Raw genomic sequence first — 15,124 nt, forward strand, 5'->3', positions numbered from 1 at the left:
CTCCCGTTACATTTGCCCGCTCTTCTGTTGCCCGCAGTAGTCATGGCGGCCATGAGTTTATTACAGCGGGTTTCGGTCTCTGCAGTGGCCGCTCTGTCTGGCCGTCGCCTTGACGCTAGACTTGTATTCGGGGGCTTCCTCACCCGTGACTTTCCGAAGACTGTCGGTGGGTACTGGCTTTGGTAGAAAGCGCTATCAAGAAACGCGGGAGGAGAGATGGAGGACTCTTCCCGGGTGACCTTGGTGGAATCCGGAGAGAGCTGGGAGAAATTGAGGACTTGGGACTTGAGAGACGGAGCATGGGCTATGTGAGGAGACTGATGATTTTCCTAGAGTAATCAGATCGATCGTGTTTAAGTAATTAATTAGAATTTGTGAGACGCTTTGTCATTCACCTATCCTGTTGGTGGTAATTTGCGGATGAAGCTGTTAGAAAGGCAAAGAGCTGGGACCCATGTCTCTCAGGCACCAGATTCTTTGTATGTTCCGCCTGCGCTACGTTTTAATCTCACAAGGTGGGAAGTCATGTTGCTGAGGAGCCCGCTGATGCTAAGTAATAATACTGATATATGGACAGGTGGAGAGGCTCAGGGCTAACTCATCTGCTAGGCACAGTGCCTTCATGATACTTCTAGGTGTCCACGAAAATGTTTTAATTTAAATTTCTTTTAAAATCAGAAGGAAAAGGGCTATAATGTTAAAGCATATGTGATGCTGAATCCAGCCTGAATTGTATTCGTTTTCTATCAACGGAAACATAAAATAATTATTTTTAATGTTTTCTTAGAGAGGAAGGGACCTATGAAGAAAAAGTTCCTAGGTCCTAGGAAAGTCACTGCAGTCATGGGAGGATTATTTGGAGCCTCTTGGAGACTGTGGGTTGAACTCTAGGGGAATGAATAATCATAATAGCAAAGCATCAAATGCTTTGTATTCAGTCTGCTTTATTCCCTTTTGGATTCTGCAAAGTGAGTACAGTGTTACCCCATTTTACAGATGAGGAAACTGTGACTCAATTATTACAAAAATAATGCACTACTGTATTAAGTTGAATAATAATAATGGGAGCTAACATTTATTGAGCACATGTTATATGCCGGGCACCATTCTAAGATATTAAAGGTATTCATTTAATCCTCTTGATCAAAAATATACTGTAAGCGATTTGTCCTATGCAATACAAGTAGATACAGAGGAAGTGAAATTTAAAGCCCAAAAGATTCTTCTCCAACTTAAAAATATCTTTTTCTGTTTACTGCTCTTCTCCCAATTTAATTTGAATTATGTCACTTCACATGATGAGGCATTATACACTGATGCCATGAGGGACTTGCTGGAAAAATGGAAAGGACCAGTGGCATTGAACAAATTTCCGGCAGGAATCTGAACCTGTTACAAAACTACATGTGCTTACATTCCTTGATAAAATTCCTTTGTAAGCCATTTCTGATTACAAATATCCTCTTCAAATACCCCCTCCCCCCATAGTACTTAATCATGCCTACCTGGAGATAAACTGAGGTAAAATTTCTCCCCTAGATCCCATTTATACACTACTCCCCATTCTTGGAGTTCTGGAAGGATCCTCGCAGGTAATCTACACCCTTTCCACTGGGAGCAGGAAAGGATATGATAGCTATAGTGAGGTTACTGTGTTTCAGCAGTGTACCTGCTTTCAAAGGCATTTTGCATGTGAAACCTAATCTATCACTGTGGAATGAAAGGTTGTAATCTGTTTTACATTATAGTTTATGTCTGCCTCTAGGAGAACGTAAGATCCAGCAGAGGAGAGAACCTTGTCTGGTTTTGTTGCCTCTGGAGATAGACTGCCTAGGTTTAAATCCTAGCTCCAGAGTTTAGTAACTCTGTGAGCTTGGGTCATCACATCTGGGAAGCTAAGTGGAAGGCACTTAATTGCTCCAAACCTGCATTTCTTCATCGTTAAAAAAGAGGATTTAGAAAGAAAAAAAAGAGGATTTTATTACAAGTGTGCTTATTTTCTGTTGACAGGGAAATAAAATAAAACTAATCTCTTTCCCACTGACAAGTATTTATAACCCTGAAATACGTTTCTGCATAATTTTGCATCTTTCTAGAAATGTCATTTTGAATGAACTTGTCTCTTACCGTAAGAACTGTTTTGTTTTGTTTTGTTTTTAAAAAGAGGGTGATAATTTTAACTTACCTCAAAGGTAGTGGTAAAGAGTGAGTGGGAAAAATCTACAGCACTGGGCATTAACTTCTACAGGGCCCGTGGTCTCACCTTTCTTAAACATCTAGGACTGTCATGTTATCATCAATCACTCTCAGTGAAAACCTTTCTCAGAAAATAAGCAGATAAAAGTATTCTGTTTAATTATTTATTAAATGTCAAACATCAAGGGATTCTAGAAATAAGCTTAAGTTCTCCCCTCAGCTGCAGAGAACTTTTATGTTGAAGGCTGATGTGCATATAATTATGGCTTTAAAACCTGAGAAGAGGATTAAAATGATTTTATAAACAAAGTAGTGTGGACTTAATTCAGACATGGATGATGAGGCATCTTAACTGGATTCTAGGGATAGTTTTAACAGGTGCAATTGTTGGAAAAGTAAAGGATGTGTTTTCTGATATATCTGAATATGGGGCTCTTGGGATAGGTAGGTGTTGAGAGAGAAGGTTAAAAAAAGAGAAGTTTGGGCTTCCCTGGTGGCGCAGTGGTTGAGAATCTGCCTGCCAATGCAGGGGACACGGGTTCGAGCCCTGGTCTGGGAAGATCCCACATGCCGCGGAGCAACTGGGCCCGCGAGCCACAACTACTGAGCCTGCGCGTCTGGAGCCTGTGCTCCGCAACAAGAGAGGCCGCGATGGTGAGAGCCCCGCACACCGCGATGAAGAGTGGCCCCCGCTTGCCACAACTAGAGAAAGCCCTCGCACAGAAACGAAGACCCAACACAGCCAAAAAATAAAAAAAATAAAAAAAAAAAGAGAAGTTAGGACCTAATTAGGGGAGGGACTGAATACAAAGCCAAAGTATCTTAACGATTTTGTAGGCACCCGAGAGTATTTTAGCGGAAGAGCAGCATCAGTAGTATGTTTTAGGAAGATGCTTCTGAATCTTGGATGGCTTATCAGGCATGTTGATTACTTAAGCCACTGAGGTGAAGAGGTCTTGGAGAGAAATGGAAAGTTTGAATTTTCAAATCAAGAGGCCTTGACAACTGATGAATGAGGCACAGGAAGATGACTGAGATTTTTAGCCTGGGTAATTGAGTTGGTGGTGCCATTAACTGGGAATAGTCTGAGAATGAGGGAAAGAAAATGACCAATTTTGGGTGTTGTCTTGGAGACACAAAAAAAATCTGGTATTGTCTTATTTGATCCTCACAAGTATCACAATTGTCCAAAGCGTAACTTTCCTGAAGTTATCTGCATTAAAAAAAGTTGGTTAGTGAAACCTTAGTTCCACGTAATTACTGAGTAGCTTAATTGAGACATTCCAGGCTGTAGAGAGTGGAGGAAAATGCCTATTTTTGTGGCAGAAGGATTGAGTTCCAGAAATCCTGGCAGTCACCTGGTTGTAAGCAATGTTCACTCTAATAATTTTAGATTGTAAACAGATGGCCCTACTACAACAACAAATCATGAAGGCTCAGAATATTTGAAAAGAGTTTAGTGCTATGAAATATCCTTTAGAACAGTTAATAGTATAACAGTTACCTAACACATTTAATGACATGAATAATTGTTGTTTAACAGTAGGGTGATTATATGTAAAGAAAGCAAGAAGTTCACGTTACTAACTGTTTAATATTGCTAGAATGCAGCCAGCTCAAGCTTTCTTCCATAGTTTTGTTTGTTACACTTTCCACATCTACCAATACTGTCATTTGTAATCAGCTGTCCCTAAAACCCCACATAGAGTTTAATCCTTATGTGTTTCTCTGTGTGTGTGTGTGTGTCTCTGTCTGTCTGTCTGTCCGTCTGATTGAAAGGGAAAGTTGGGAGTATACTGTCTCTTCTGAGAAGATTTACTTTCAGGGACTAAAGAAAGATCCCCTACCAACATTAAATTTACTTAAGAAATGTAAATTCAACAATATTTATGGAGCTCCTACCATGTGGCAGACACTAAAGTGCACTGGAGATACACTACTGAATGATTCAGCTTAGTGCTTATTGTTCTAAAGGAAATAACCAAATGCTATTAAGGAGAATAAGTGGGAGACCAGTTTTGGATAGGGTAGTCAGAGAAGACTTCTTTGAGGAGGTAACATTTGATCTTACCTCTGAAGGATGGGGTGAGGAGCTAGCCATTCAAAGAGCCTGAGGAAAAGCTTCCAAGCAAAGAGGAAGGTAAGTGCAAAGACCTGAAAGCAGGAAAGAGCTCTTGGTGTTGGAAGGAAACCATTGAGATTGATCAGTAGGAAAGGTATGTCTTTTTATTCTAAGAGAGGCCATCTATTCAGATTCTTTGAGGGAAAGGACCTTAGAAATCTTCTAGGCCACCCCCTGTAGTATGCTAATCCTTGTTACATTCCATTAGTGATACTCGAATAACTCCATAATGGGGACTGGGGAGGCAGTCCAGTTTTATTTTCAACCACTAACATTGTTAGAAACTTCTTCCTTGTATTAAGCTAAAAATTACTCTTTCGCACATTGATCCTAGTTCTTCCTTTCAGGTCAACACAGAATAGTGTGAGCCTTTGTCATTGGACAGCCTTCAGCTCTTTAAAGACACTTCTCTGGTCTCTATCCTGACTTCTTTTTTGTAGGCCAGTCAGCTTCAGTTCTTTTAGTTTCAGTAGGTCAATTTCCAGGTTGTTTGCCATCCTGGTTGCTTAACTTGGGACGTGCTCCAGATTGTCCCTCTAAAACACTGTACTCTGGGCTGGACACACTTCTGCAGGTCTAGTAAGACATGGAGGTGGAGGGCTCCTTCTGTTCTGACCCTGTATTTCTGGTACATCAGATTAAGATTGGATTACCTTTGGGATTTTTTGGTAACCACATCCACATGACACCAATGACTTTTTTTTTTTTTTTTTTTTTTGGCCACGCCACGCAGCTTGCAGGATCTCAATTCCCCAACCAGGGATTGAACCTGGGCCATGGCAGTGAAAGCCCGGAATCCTAACCACTAGGCCACCAGGGAACTCCCACCAGTGACTTTTCTTAAGTTTGTGAGCCACTAAACTTCTGGAGTGTTCGAGTAGGACTTTTCACTTACTATACTTAATCCTTTTAGATTCAGCCTTTTGTAAATGTGTAGGAGGACTTTTGGGGGGATCCTATTTCATCATTGGTGTAGTAGCCACTCTTGTAGCAGTAGCTCTGTATCATCAGGAATACCATCTCCACCACACTCAGGCCGTTCATAGAAATCGTGAGAGAGCCCTTTGGCAGGTTACTGCATTAAGTAATCAGCACCTTTTGGGTATAATCAATCAACCAATTACCCATTACAGATTTCTTCTAACTTGCTACTTCTCTCAGTTTATAATGTGCCTTCCTCATACCTCCCCAACTCCACCAACCTGTCTAAAGAGGGGCTTTACTTCTGAGCCTTTTCTTTTCTGACACTGCATCCTGTTTCTTTCCTTTGTTGTCCTTATAGACAACAGATTGTTGTCTATTACAATATAGATTTGTAATTATATTATCTATTTTTTTCTCCCAGCAGAATCTAAATCCCTCTTATACTATAGACCTAGCATAAGACCTGTACATAGTAGGCACTTAAATATTTATTGAATTAATGAGTGGTTTGTACTGTTATCCAGACCATTTTTTTCGTCTAGTCCACAGAAATTTCTATTGTATCTTTCAAATGATTTGCAGAAATACATACTTACCTTGTCAAATTCTCTTGTTATTTTAGAAGTCTTAGTAGATGATTTATACTTAGTAAACTCGTGCCAGCTTCTAATTCTCTTGTGAATTAACCTTCTAAATTCATTGCAAGCTGCTGCAGGTGGTATCAAAATTTAGGACAGTTCCTGCCTTCGAGACACTTATATTTCAGTGGGGGCAGTGAAAGCAAGTTTACACATCAGTAGAATATACAGCAGTTCAGAGGTAGGAGAGCTCTCATCTGGTTGGGAAGCATGTTGGTTTCTTGGAGGATAAGATGTCACCTGGGTCTAAAGAATAGATTTCAGGAGAGGGGAGGTCATTCTTGACATTTAAGCTTGAACAAAGGATACAAATCTTTCTGCCATCTATTATGACTAAAATTCCATTAATGGGAAATTAGTTTTTTATTCAGCAACGACTCATGGGAAATTTCCTTGAATGCGGTTACACAGCAGAAGCACAGTAACCCTCAGTTTCTCAGTAATGTTAGAGCCTTTCCTGCTTTTAGCAGAAAGGGCTTAGAGTGGCCATAGTGATCCTTCCAGACTTCCAAGAAAGGGAAATCGCATAGAAAGCAGATCCAAGAGTGAGAGTTTTGCTTCAGTTTATCTTCAGCAAGGCTTGATTAAATACCGTCTGGGAGAGGTTTTGAAGAGAAGATATTTACAATAAGAAATGGCTTACGCATTTGCAGCAACATGGATGGACCTAGAGATTATCATACTAAGTGAAGTAAGTCATACAGAGAAACACAAATATTATATATCACTTATATGTGGAATCTAAAATATGATACAAATGAACTTATTTGCAAAAGAGAAACAGACTCATAGACATAGAAAACAAACTTATGGTTACCAAAGGGGAAAGAAAGGGGAGGGGAATAAATTAGGAGTTTGGGATTAGCAGATACAAACTCTATATATAAAATAAACAACAAGGTCCTACTGTATAGCAAAGGGAACTATATTTAGTATCTCGTAATAAACTATGGTGGAAAAGAATATTAAAAGGAATATATATATGTATAACTGAATCACTTTGCTGTACACCAGAAACGAACACAACATTGTAAATTATACCTCAACTAAAAAAAAAAAAAAAGAAATGGCTTATAAAGGGATTTTATCAAGATATGTTAGAGTGTTTTCTTTTGAACAAGTTCAAATTCCTGCTAGAGAGATATTGAATAAATATCTTTCCATTTATTTTGCATCAAGTCCCTAATGTATATTGCCTCATCATATGAGGCAATTTAAATTAATTTCTTTTGCAGCATTAGCAAATATTTATTGCAGAGGTAAACAAAGGTACGTAGCCCACCAAGAGTATCTGATCTCCCTGCCTGCTACTGAAACAAATTCAAATAATCATTTAGATATTTCTTCAATAAATATCAATATCTTGAATATTGATGAATAAAAATGATGACAATATTGATGAATATGTTGAATAAAAATGAGGAGAGCTATAGTTTAGAACAGTACATCAATCTCTGTTTAAAGATATCCTAGTCTTCCCTGCCTTTAGTACGCAAATAAAGAAGCATGTATTTTTTTATCTTAATCATATATATATATATGTATATATATATTTTGGCAGAGAAGGGATGCTTTATCTTAATTCATATTAAACATTTATGCATGTACATTTTCTTATAGTCTGACTTTTATCTCAAAATATAACAGTATATCCATATAAACCTTGTATATAACAGGGTTATTTAATATTTCCAGCTCCTGTGCGACACAGTGGAGACCATGGGAAAAGACTGTTTATCATCAAGCCTTCTGGATTCTATGACAGACGTTTTTTGAAATTAATGGTGCGTTAAAACTTGTTGAACTAAACTCTTTACATATAAATAGGAAATTTTTTTCCTATTTAGAAAACATTTTTCATTTTATAAAAGATTTTTTTTTTTGTAAATTCATATTCCTTTTCTCAAAAAATATTGAGATTGAGTAGTAAGGTTTGGTTTGTTACTGAATTTATTTTTAACTTAGAGAAACTTTCCTTCTTCAAAAAAAGAATTCATACATATTGGAGGTAAAAATTGAAACATTCCTTTCTTCTCAAGATTATGGGGTTTTGAAATCATCTGTGTTCCCTGACCAAAAGAAAAATCTATAAATTATAAAACTGAAAATGGATTCATTTGGGGATAATTATTTGTATTACTAATATATTCTTTAAATTAACAAAGAACTCATTGAAGGACTTCTTTAAATATGTAACTCCATTATTTTGGGATATGATTTTTTATTTCTTTGTTGTTTAGGAACATTGATTTCAGAGAGTGAAGCAGGGCATTGACTGTATGTTTGTATCTCAAGACTCTATAAAGAAAAGTAGAGACTTAGAAGGTGGAAGACTAGACTCTGCCACTGTTCCTAAAGCTGTGACCCACTGGCTGCCCTCTAGACCTTCCCTTGCCTGTCCATTGTGCTTAATGCCCTTCTCCATCCCCATGGTTGAGCTCCTGCTTTTCTTGTGATGACTAACTCAAACTCCAGAAATCGCCCTCATCTTCTTACACTTTTATTCTTAATATAAAAATTTCTTTTATGACATTGCTTTAACCAAAAAATGAAAAATCACTTAAATATATATTGCATTATACTTGTACAATTAGTCTTTGCTTTCTTCTTTCATTTTTGACGCTAAATATAGGCATCTAAAAGCTAGAGCAAAAGAAGATTACAGAAATAAATAATTTTATACCGCATCTCCAATTTGGCAAGTTTATTTTATAAGAAATATAAGGAAATCATGTAATGAGGGCAGTTTGAGTGTGAGGAAAGGAGTTAGGAAATGGTTATGTGAAAACTTTTTTTTTTTTTTTTTTTTTGAATCTTAACAGCGATTCTACATTTTGTTGACTGGGATTCCAGTAGCAATTGGCATAACTCTGGTGAATGTATTCATTGGTAAGTATCTCCCCCACCGACTAAATTAGTAAATTTTTAAAACCTGTGTACATTAATATAAAAAAGAAATTATGGATATTATAAGGGAAAGTTCTTCAAATAATAAAATAAACATAAGCATGAGAATTTATTTTAAAATAACCAAATGTTAATCTGCAATAGCACACAGTGGTTCTTTTTTTAACTTTTTGTTTTCTCCAAAAACCTTTAAGGTCACTGACTCTATAGGCCACATAAAAGGCCTGTCTTCTTCCTCTTTCTCATTTCCCAAAACCAGCTTTGAGAAGTCTGAATAAGGAAAATAGAAAGAGATAGAGGTGGAAGAGAGGCTGAGGGAATGGAAGAATTTTTTTATCCATCCTGGAACATATAAAGTTATAATCTTCCAAAAAAGAATGGATTTGTGAATGATAGTAAATATTAGGTCTCCTGCGAAATTCTGTTCACAGTACTTCTAACATCTTGAATCCTAAATATTTTGTCTAGGACGTTTAAGGAAAACCAGAGGAATAGTATGTCTTTTATTATATCTTGTTACACTATATAAAAACAAAATGAGAACCCTCATATAATGCCTATATACAATGCATTACACATAGAAGACATCTAAAAAATATCTAATGAATGATTTTCCACCAGATTGAAGTGAGTTTAAAATATTAGATATCTTCATTGCTACAAAACAAAAGGTTCTTTAAAACCACAAGAGGTTGGTTTCTTACTTAAATAGTGAAGAATTAACATTATAAACTCCTGATACTAAAGTTGAATATCACTGTTTTCTCTTATTAGGTGAAGCTGAGTTAGCAGAAATTCCAGAAGGCTATACCCCAGAACACTGGGAATATTTCAAGGTTGGTATAGGTCACTGAAAGTTATTTTCAGTTAGGTGTCTTGTCAATGTACTGGTTAATATCTTAATTTAGCAATTGTGGTATAGTTTTGTATTCAATTTTTTATATCAAGCAAATGATACATCTTGTGCTCACTTTTTATAAGTAACTTTCGGTAATTTTCTGCATTGTTTTATTACCTTAAGCTTTATGGTTTTTTAAAGACTGACTCTGCACTGTGTTCTCAACCTAGAGAGTAACAGTCAGAATTTATCCTACGTTCTATGCCATAGGGAAAACTGTACTGATACTAATACTAGCTGTCATTTATTGAACACCCACTGTGTAGCAGGCACTATGATAAGTGTTTTGCAAATATTATCTCATTCCATGTAAATGGTACTATTATTATTTCTGCTTTAGAGATGAGGAAGCTGAGGCTTAAAAGAGGTTAAGTGCTCTGTCTAAGGGATAGGGTCAGTATTTGAACCCAGGCAGTCTTGACTCCAGAGCCTGCACTGTTAATTAGTCATTTTACCATACTGTCATGGCTACTAAAACCTAAAATTAATTCTGTTACTTGTCTTTACAAGTGTTGTAGTGAGATGGCCTTGATTACAGTATATCTTATCATGTTTTATTATCTGAATGAATTATATTTTAGAAAAGAAATACTTCATTATTAAATCTTAAGGTAAGCCATATAATTAGTTTATCTTGTCTGACTGGTGGAAAGAACACCATTTTGAGATCACCAGACCCCAGGTTTGGCTCCAAAATCTGCCACTTAAGATACTCATAGTGTAGTGTAATAGGAAAGAGCACAGGTTTTAGAGTGAGACAGACCTGGCCTGAGTCCAGATGCTGCAACCCAGTAACTGTACAACCTTGTGGAATTTGCTCATCTATAAATGAGGACAAAGGTAGTATCTACCGAACAGATTAAAATTATTTAAAAAATATATAAAGTGGTTGATACATAAAAGTGTTATTGATTTACCTGAGATGGTCATTTTAGGAGAATAGTAAACTGGAAAAGCAAAGTACTTTTCAAACACTAATTTTAAACACATTTTCTCTTGTAGCATCCTATATCAAGATGGATTGCCCGAACTTTCTTTGATAGTCCTGAAAAGAATTATGAAAGAACAATGGCTATCCTTCAAATTGAAGCTGAAAAAGCTGAATTACGGTAAAAAAAAAAAAAGGGCAGGGGTTGGAGTGCAGGGAAGAAAATCCTTTCCTACAGTTGCAAACCACAGGAAGAAATTTAATAAAACTATTTCAACACTGTAGGATGCTCTGTGCAAAAGGGTGAAGATGGTGAGAGAATTAGCCTATTCAGAGTGGAGATTATGAGTTGGAGACTAGAAGGCTATTAGGAGATAATATCTGTCAGATTAAAAAGAATTCTGTTTTGAAGTGTCCTGACTCTTTTAAGTGCAGGGTAGCCCTCTCCTTCCCCTTCCCCCACCCAATTACCTTTCTTCTTACACCCAGTGTCATCCTTAGAGGTGACTACTATTTAATGGTCTCTTATATTTTATGCATTAAAAATATATTTTTTATATATCATTTACAAAATATATTAACACAAATGGAATCCTGTTACCAACACTGTTCTGTGCCTTGTCTTCCTTTCATGTAAATATACAGTCATTCCTTGGTAACTGAGGAGGATTGGTTCCAGGACCTCCAGTAGATACCAGTCTGAGGATGCTCAAGTCCCTATATAAAATGGCATAGAACAGTTGGCCCCCCGAAGATAGATAGGGCCAACTGTATCTTGATCTTTCGGTAATAGCATATACTCTCTTCTTTTTAATGGCTGCACTGGATAGATGTGCCTTAATTTTTTTAACCGGTGGGGGACCTATTGTTGGTACTTAGGCTCTTTCCAAGTTTTTTGATAATTATACATTGTGCTGTGGTGAATATCCTCATATATTTTTGCATATTTATTCAGTGTATCTGGAATATAAATTCCTAGCAGTGGCACTGATAAACCAAATGTTATGCTTTAAATTTTAGGTAGCTTTTGTCAAACTCTTCTTTAAAAAGTTGTACCAATGGTCTTTTCTGTCACCAATACAGGATAATTCTGTTTCTCCATACCTTTCCCAGTAGAGGAATTTATCAAACCTAAACATTTTTGCTGATAAGACAGTTGAAAAATGTTATCTCATCATTTCAATTTTGTATTTTTTGGCAAAGTTGAGTATTTTTTCATATATCTATTGGTTGTTTATATTTCTTTTTCATAAATTGCCCATTTTCTACTAATTTGTGCATTGATTAAAATAGCCCCTTTTGTTTTTGTTGCAGATATGTTTTCCTAGCTTGTCATTTGTCTTCTGACAGTGTAGAATTTTTTTTGCAACTTAGTGTTTTTATGTTTCAGATAACAAAAGTGCAGTAGTAGCTAATATGTTTTTGAACACTTACTGTGTACTGATGCTTTAATTGCTTTTAATATATTTACTCCTTTAATGATTGTCAAGCTTGTCAGTCTTTTTCTTTAGCTTCTGGAATTTTGTGTCATATATAGGTCTCTGATAATAATAAAATAAGTAAATACACAAGTCCAAAATTATTTTTTAATGTTCACTCATATTTTCTTTTTCTACTTTTAAATATGATCTTTTCTGAGATTTATTTTGGTGTTTGGAGTGAGGTTTACATACAGTCAAAGGTACCCATTAAGTTCAGTGGGTTTTGACAAAATATGTAACTGTAACCACCACTATCAAGGTCATTTTGATCACCTGGTGAGTCTCTTTCCTGTCCCTTCAGTCAATCCCCATCCCTTACTCTTGGCCCCAGGCTACCATTGATCTGCTTTCCGTTCATTCTGCTTTAATTTTGTAGTTTACAAAAATTGCTATGATATTGAAAACTATTTAAATGATTAAATGAACGTGTGATAGGCTTGTTTTGTAGATATGTAATTACATGTATATGTAGTTACCATATAGAACTGTCATTAAGTATTTAAGAGCATGGAATAGCATTATGCCTCATACTTAGTTAGCTTTGGACATTTTTGAACTTCAGACATATACCTTTGATAAAACATCAGATTCCAAAATTTCTTAGACATATAGCGATCCCAAACAATTTCAAAACAACACAAAGTAAAAATAAAAACAAAAACAGGGGACTTCTCTGGTGGTCCAGTGGGTCGGACTCCGCACTACCAATGCAGGGGGCCTGGGTTCGGTCCCTGGTCGGGGAACTAGATCCCGCATGCATGCCACAACTGAGAGTCTGCATGCGGCAACTAAAAAGATCTCACACACAGCAATGAAGATCCCGTTTGCTGCAACTAAGACCTGGAGCAGCCAAAATGAATAAATAAATAAATAAATAAATATTTTTAAAAAAACTAGAACAGGACCCTGACTTTTACTCCTAAAAGAAAGATGCCAGTGTGAGAATGGAATAGGGAGTACCTACAGATTTTTAAAAATATATGTTTAGGTATTTGGAAAACTGAAGCTTAAAGGAAAGGTATAAAATAGAAAGGGACTGTCTAACATAATTGATTCCCCCAGAGATAATTTATTTTTGGTCCTCCAGAATTTTTAATACTCTGTACATGTGTACATATACATAGCACAAATGATTTTCTCTGCTTTTTAATGAAATGGGAAGATGCCACACAGACTCATTTTATACCTTGCTTTTTCAACCTAATGATATATCTGTCCTCTCCTTCCATGTTACTATATATAGATTTCCCTCATTCTTTTTAACAGGTGCATAGGTTGTCCATTATATGGGTGAACAATATTTAACCAGTCCCCTGTGATGAATATTTTAATTACTTGCATTTTGGATAATTACATTATACAGAGTAGAAAAGAAAAAGGATGATGTTTAATCCTAAAAAAAAAAGATAAATGTATTCTCTTATATACACTATCACAAAGGTGTATTATCTGTCATAGATAGGGTTGGTAAGCTGGTTATGGTTAATAAAGTGAATAATTTAACTGTGACAGATTTCCAGTCATATAAGAAATTAGTATGTAGTCTATAAAAATGGAAAGTAAAAGGCTTGATGGAGAAGGGATTATTCCAGGAATGTGTGGTAGTTTTGTGCAAAGGCTTGGCTGTGGAAGAAGGAAAGTATCTTTCTAGAATAGAGATTATTCAGTTTGTGAAGAAGGATGAGGACAAATAAGTAGATCTTAGAGTCGGAGAATGTTTTTGTTAACCCTGGTTTTTCTTTTTTCTTTTCTTTACAAATATTGATTGTCCAGTGTTGACCAGGCTCAGTGTGATGCTGGTGGCTGGTGAATAAGATGCCATCTCTGCTCTCAAGAGGTTTTCTGTCCTAATGGTGATGGGCAGCCAGTATAGACAGGGGATGTGAGCTCCTCCAGGAAGGCTTGTTCCCTTTTAATTTCTAGCACTTGGCACAGTATGTGGTCATAATAGTGGGTGTTCTGTAAATGACTCTCCTAACATTTAAAAGGCAAGAAGACAGGAAATGCATTATCACTATTGAAGTGAAAGTGATCTGTCCAGACAAAGAATAGGGACAGGAGGAGATTATCAATTCAAGTGACGCTTGGGTGATTAAAAACAATATTCATTGGCTAACTACATAAGCAAGATAATAAAAGCCAAAATAAGTCCCAAATTTTGCTTATAGGTACATATCAGATATATGCATACACATGGATCTGTGGAGGGACATTATATTTTACATAAAAGCAAGACTCTCAAGTGGTTGTTCTTCATGGAGATAATTCATTAACTTTATAATTGGAAATGCTGTAGTCACAATATCACCATTCTGTTTGTTACAGGTTAAAGGAGCTGGAAGTACGAAGTTTAATGCGTGTAAGAGGCGATGGTCCCTGGTATCAGTATCTGACCATTGATAAGACACTTATTGATCATTCTCCAAAAGCAACTCCTGACAACTAATCTTTTATTTCTCTAAATACAAAGTATATTCTCTTTAGGCAAAACTAAATTACTAGATATATTCTGTATTTTTTCTGTGTGATGAATAAAATATCCTGTTCATTGCTCTATTTCTCAACATTGGTTCAGATTAAGGCTTTTTTGTGTGTGATTTCATTTTTTTTTCCAGCTTTATTGAGGTGTCATTCACAAGGTTGTAAGATATTTAAAGTGTACGTCATGATGATTTGATACACATATATATTGTGAAAGGCAGATTAAGGCTTTTGGTTTGGGGCGTTCAGCTTCCTCTTTTAAGAACGTTTAAGTATAATAAAAAAAAAAACTCAAAGAAATAGGAATTTGTGAACTCCTAAAGGTGTAGCTTTGAAAGATTAATGTTTTATTTGTCTGATAAATGGAAGTTAGAGAAGTCTATGTTAAATATCAGGAAATATGTAGTTTATCTATATGTGAGTATTGTAGATATGTGGATTATTCAAGGGCAACTCAGAATTTTAAATTATACAAATATTGAACCAATTATATAAAACATTAACACCTTAATAAACAATTTTTCAGTGAACAGATCTCAAAGTTTAATG

General features: G+C 36.0%; 1 protein-coding gene across 2 annotated transcripts; it reads left to right on the forward strand.

Annotated features, from left to right (window-relative positions):
- Positions 1-11: 11 nt before the first annotated feature.
- NDUFB5 (NADH:ubiquinone oxidoreductase subunit B5) lies at positions 12-14,658 on the forward strand. 2 transcript variants are annotated; one of them, XM_068545418.1, is made up of 6 exons: positions 12-166; positions 7,576-7,664; positions 8,703-8,769; positions 9,562-9,623; positions 10,688-10,794; positions 14,420-14,658. In XM_068545418.1, exons 1-6 carry the CDS (start codon positions 43-45, stop codon positions 14,538-14,540), a joined length of 570 nt encoding a protein of 189 aa, XP_068401519.1. In that variant the 5' UTR covers positions 12-42; the 3' UTR covers positions 14,541-14,658. The 2 variants fall into 2 exon arrangements, with proteins under 2 accessions (XP_068401519.1, XP_068401520.1); XM_068545419.1 differs by lacking the exon at positions 10,688-10,794.
- Positions 14,659-15,124: the final 466 nt, after the last annotated feature.

This window comes from Eschrichtius robustus, chromosome 6, assembly GCF_028021215.1.
Source record: "Eschrichtius robustus isolate mEscRob2 chromosome 6, mEscRob2.pri, whole genome shotgun sequence".
Lineage (NCBI taxonomy): Eukaryota > Metazoa > Chordata > Mammalia > Artiodactyla > Eschrichtiidae > Eschrichtius > Eschrichtius robustus.

Bases quoted from the DNA above. Each gene is read 5' to 3' on its own strand.
- NDUFB5 (XM_068545418.1), top strand. From the start codon at position 43: ATGGCGGCCATGAGTTTATTACAGCGGGTTTCGGTCTCTGCAGTGGCC. The intron at 8,770-9,561 runs GTAAGTATCTCC...TTCTCTTATTAG, and splicing joins TCTGGTGAATGTATTCATTG to GTGAAGCTGAGTTAGCAGAA. The intron at 10,795-14,419 runs GTAAAAAAAAAA...TGTTTGTTACAG, and splicing joins GCTGAAAAAGCTGAATTACG to GTTAAAGGAGCTGGAAGTAC.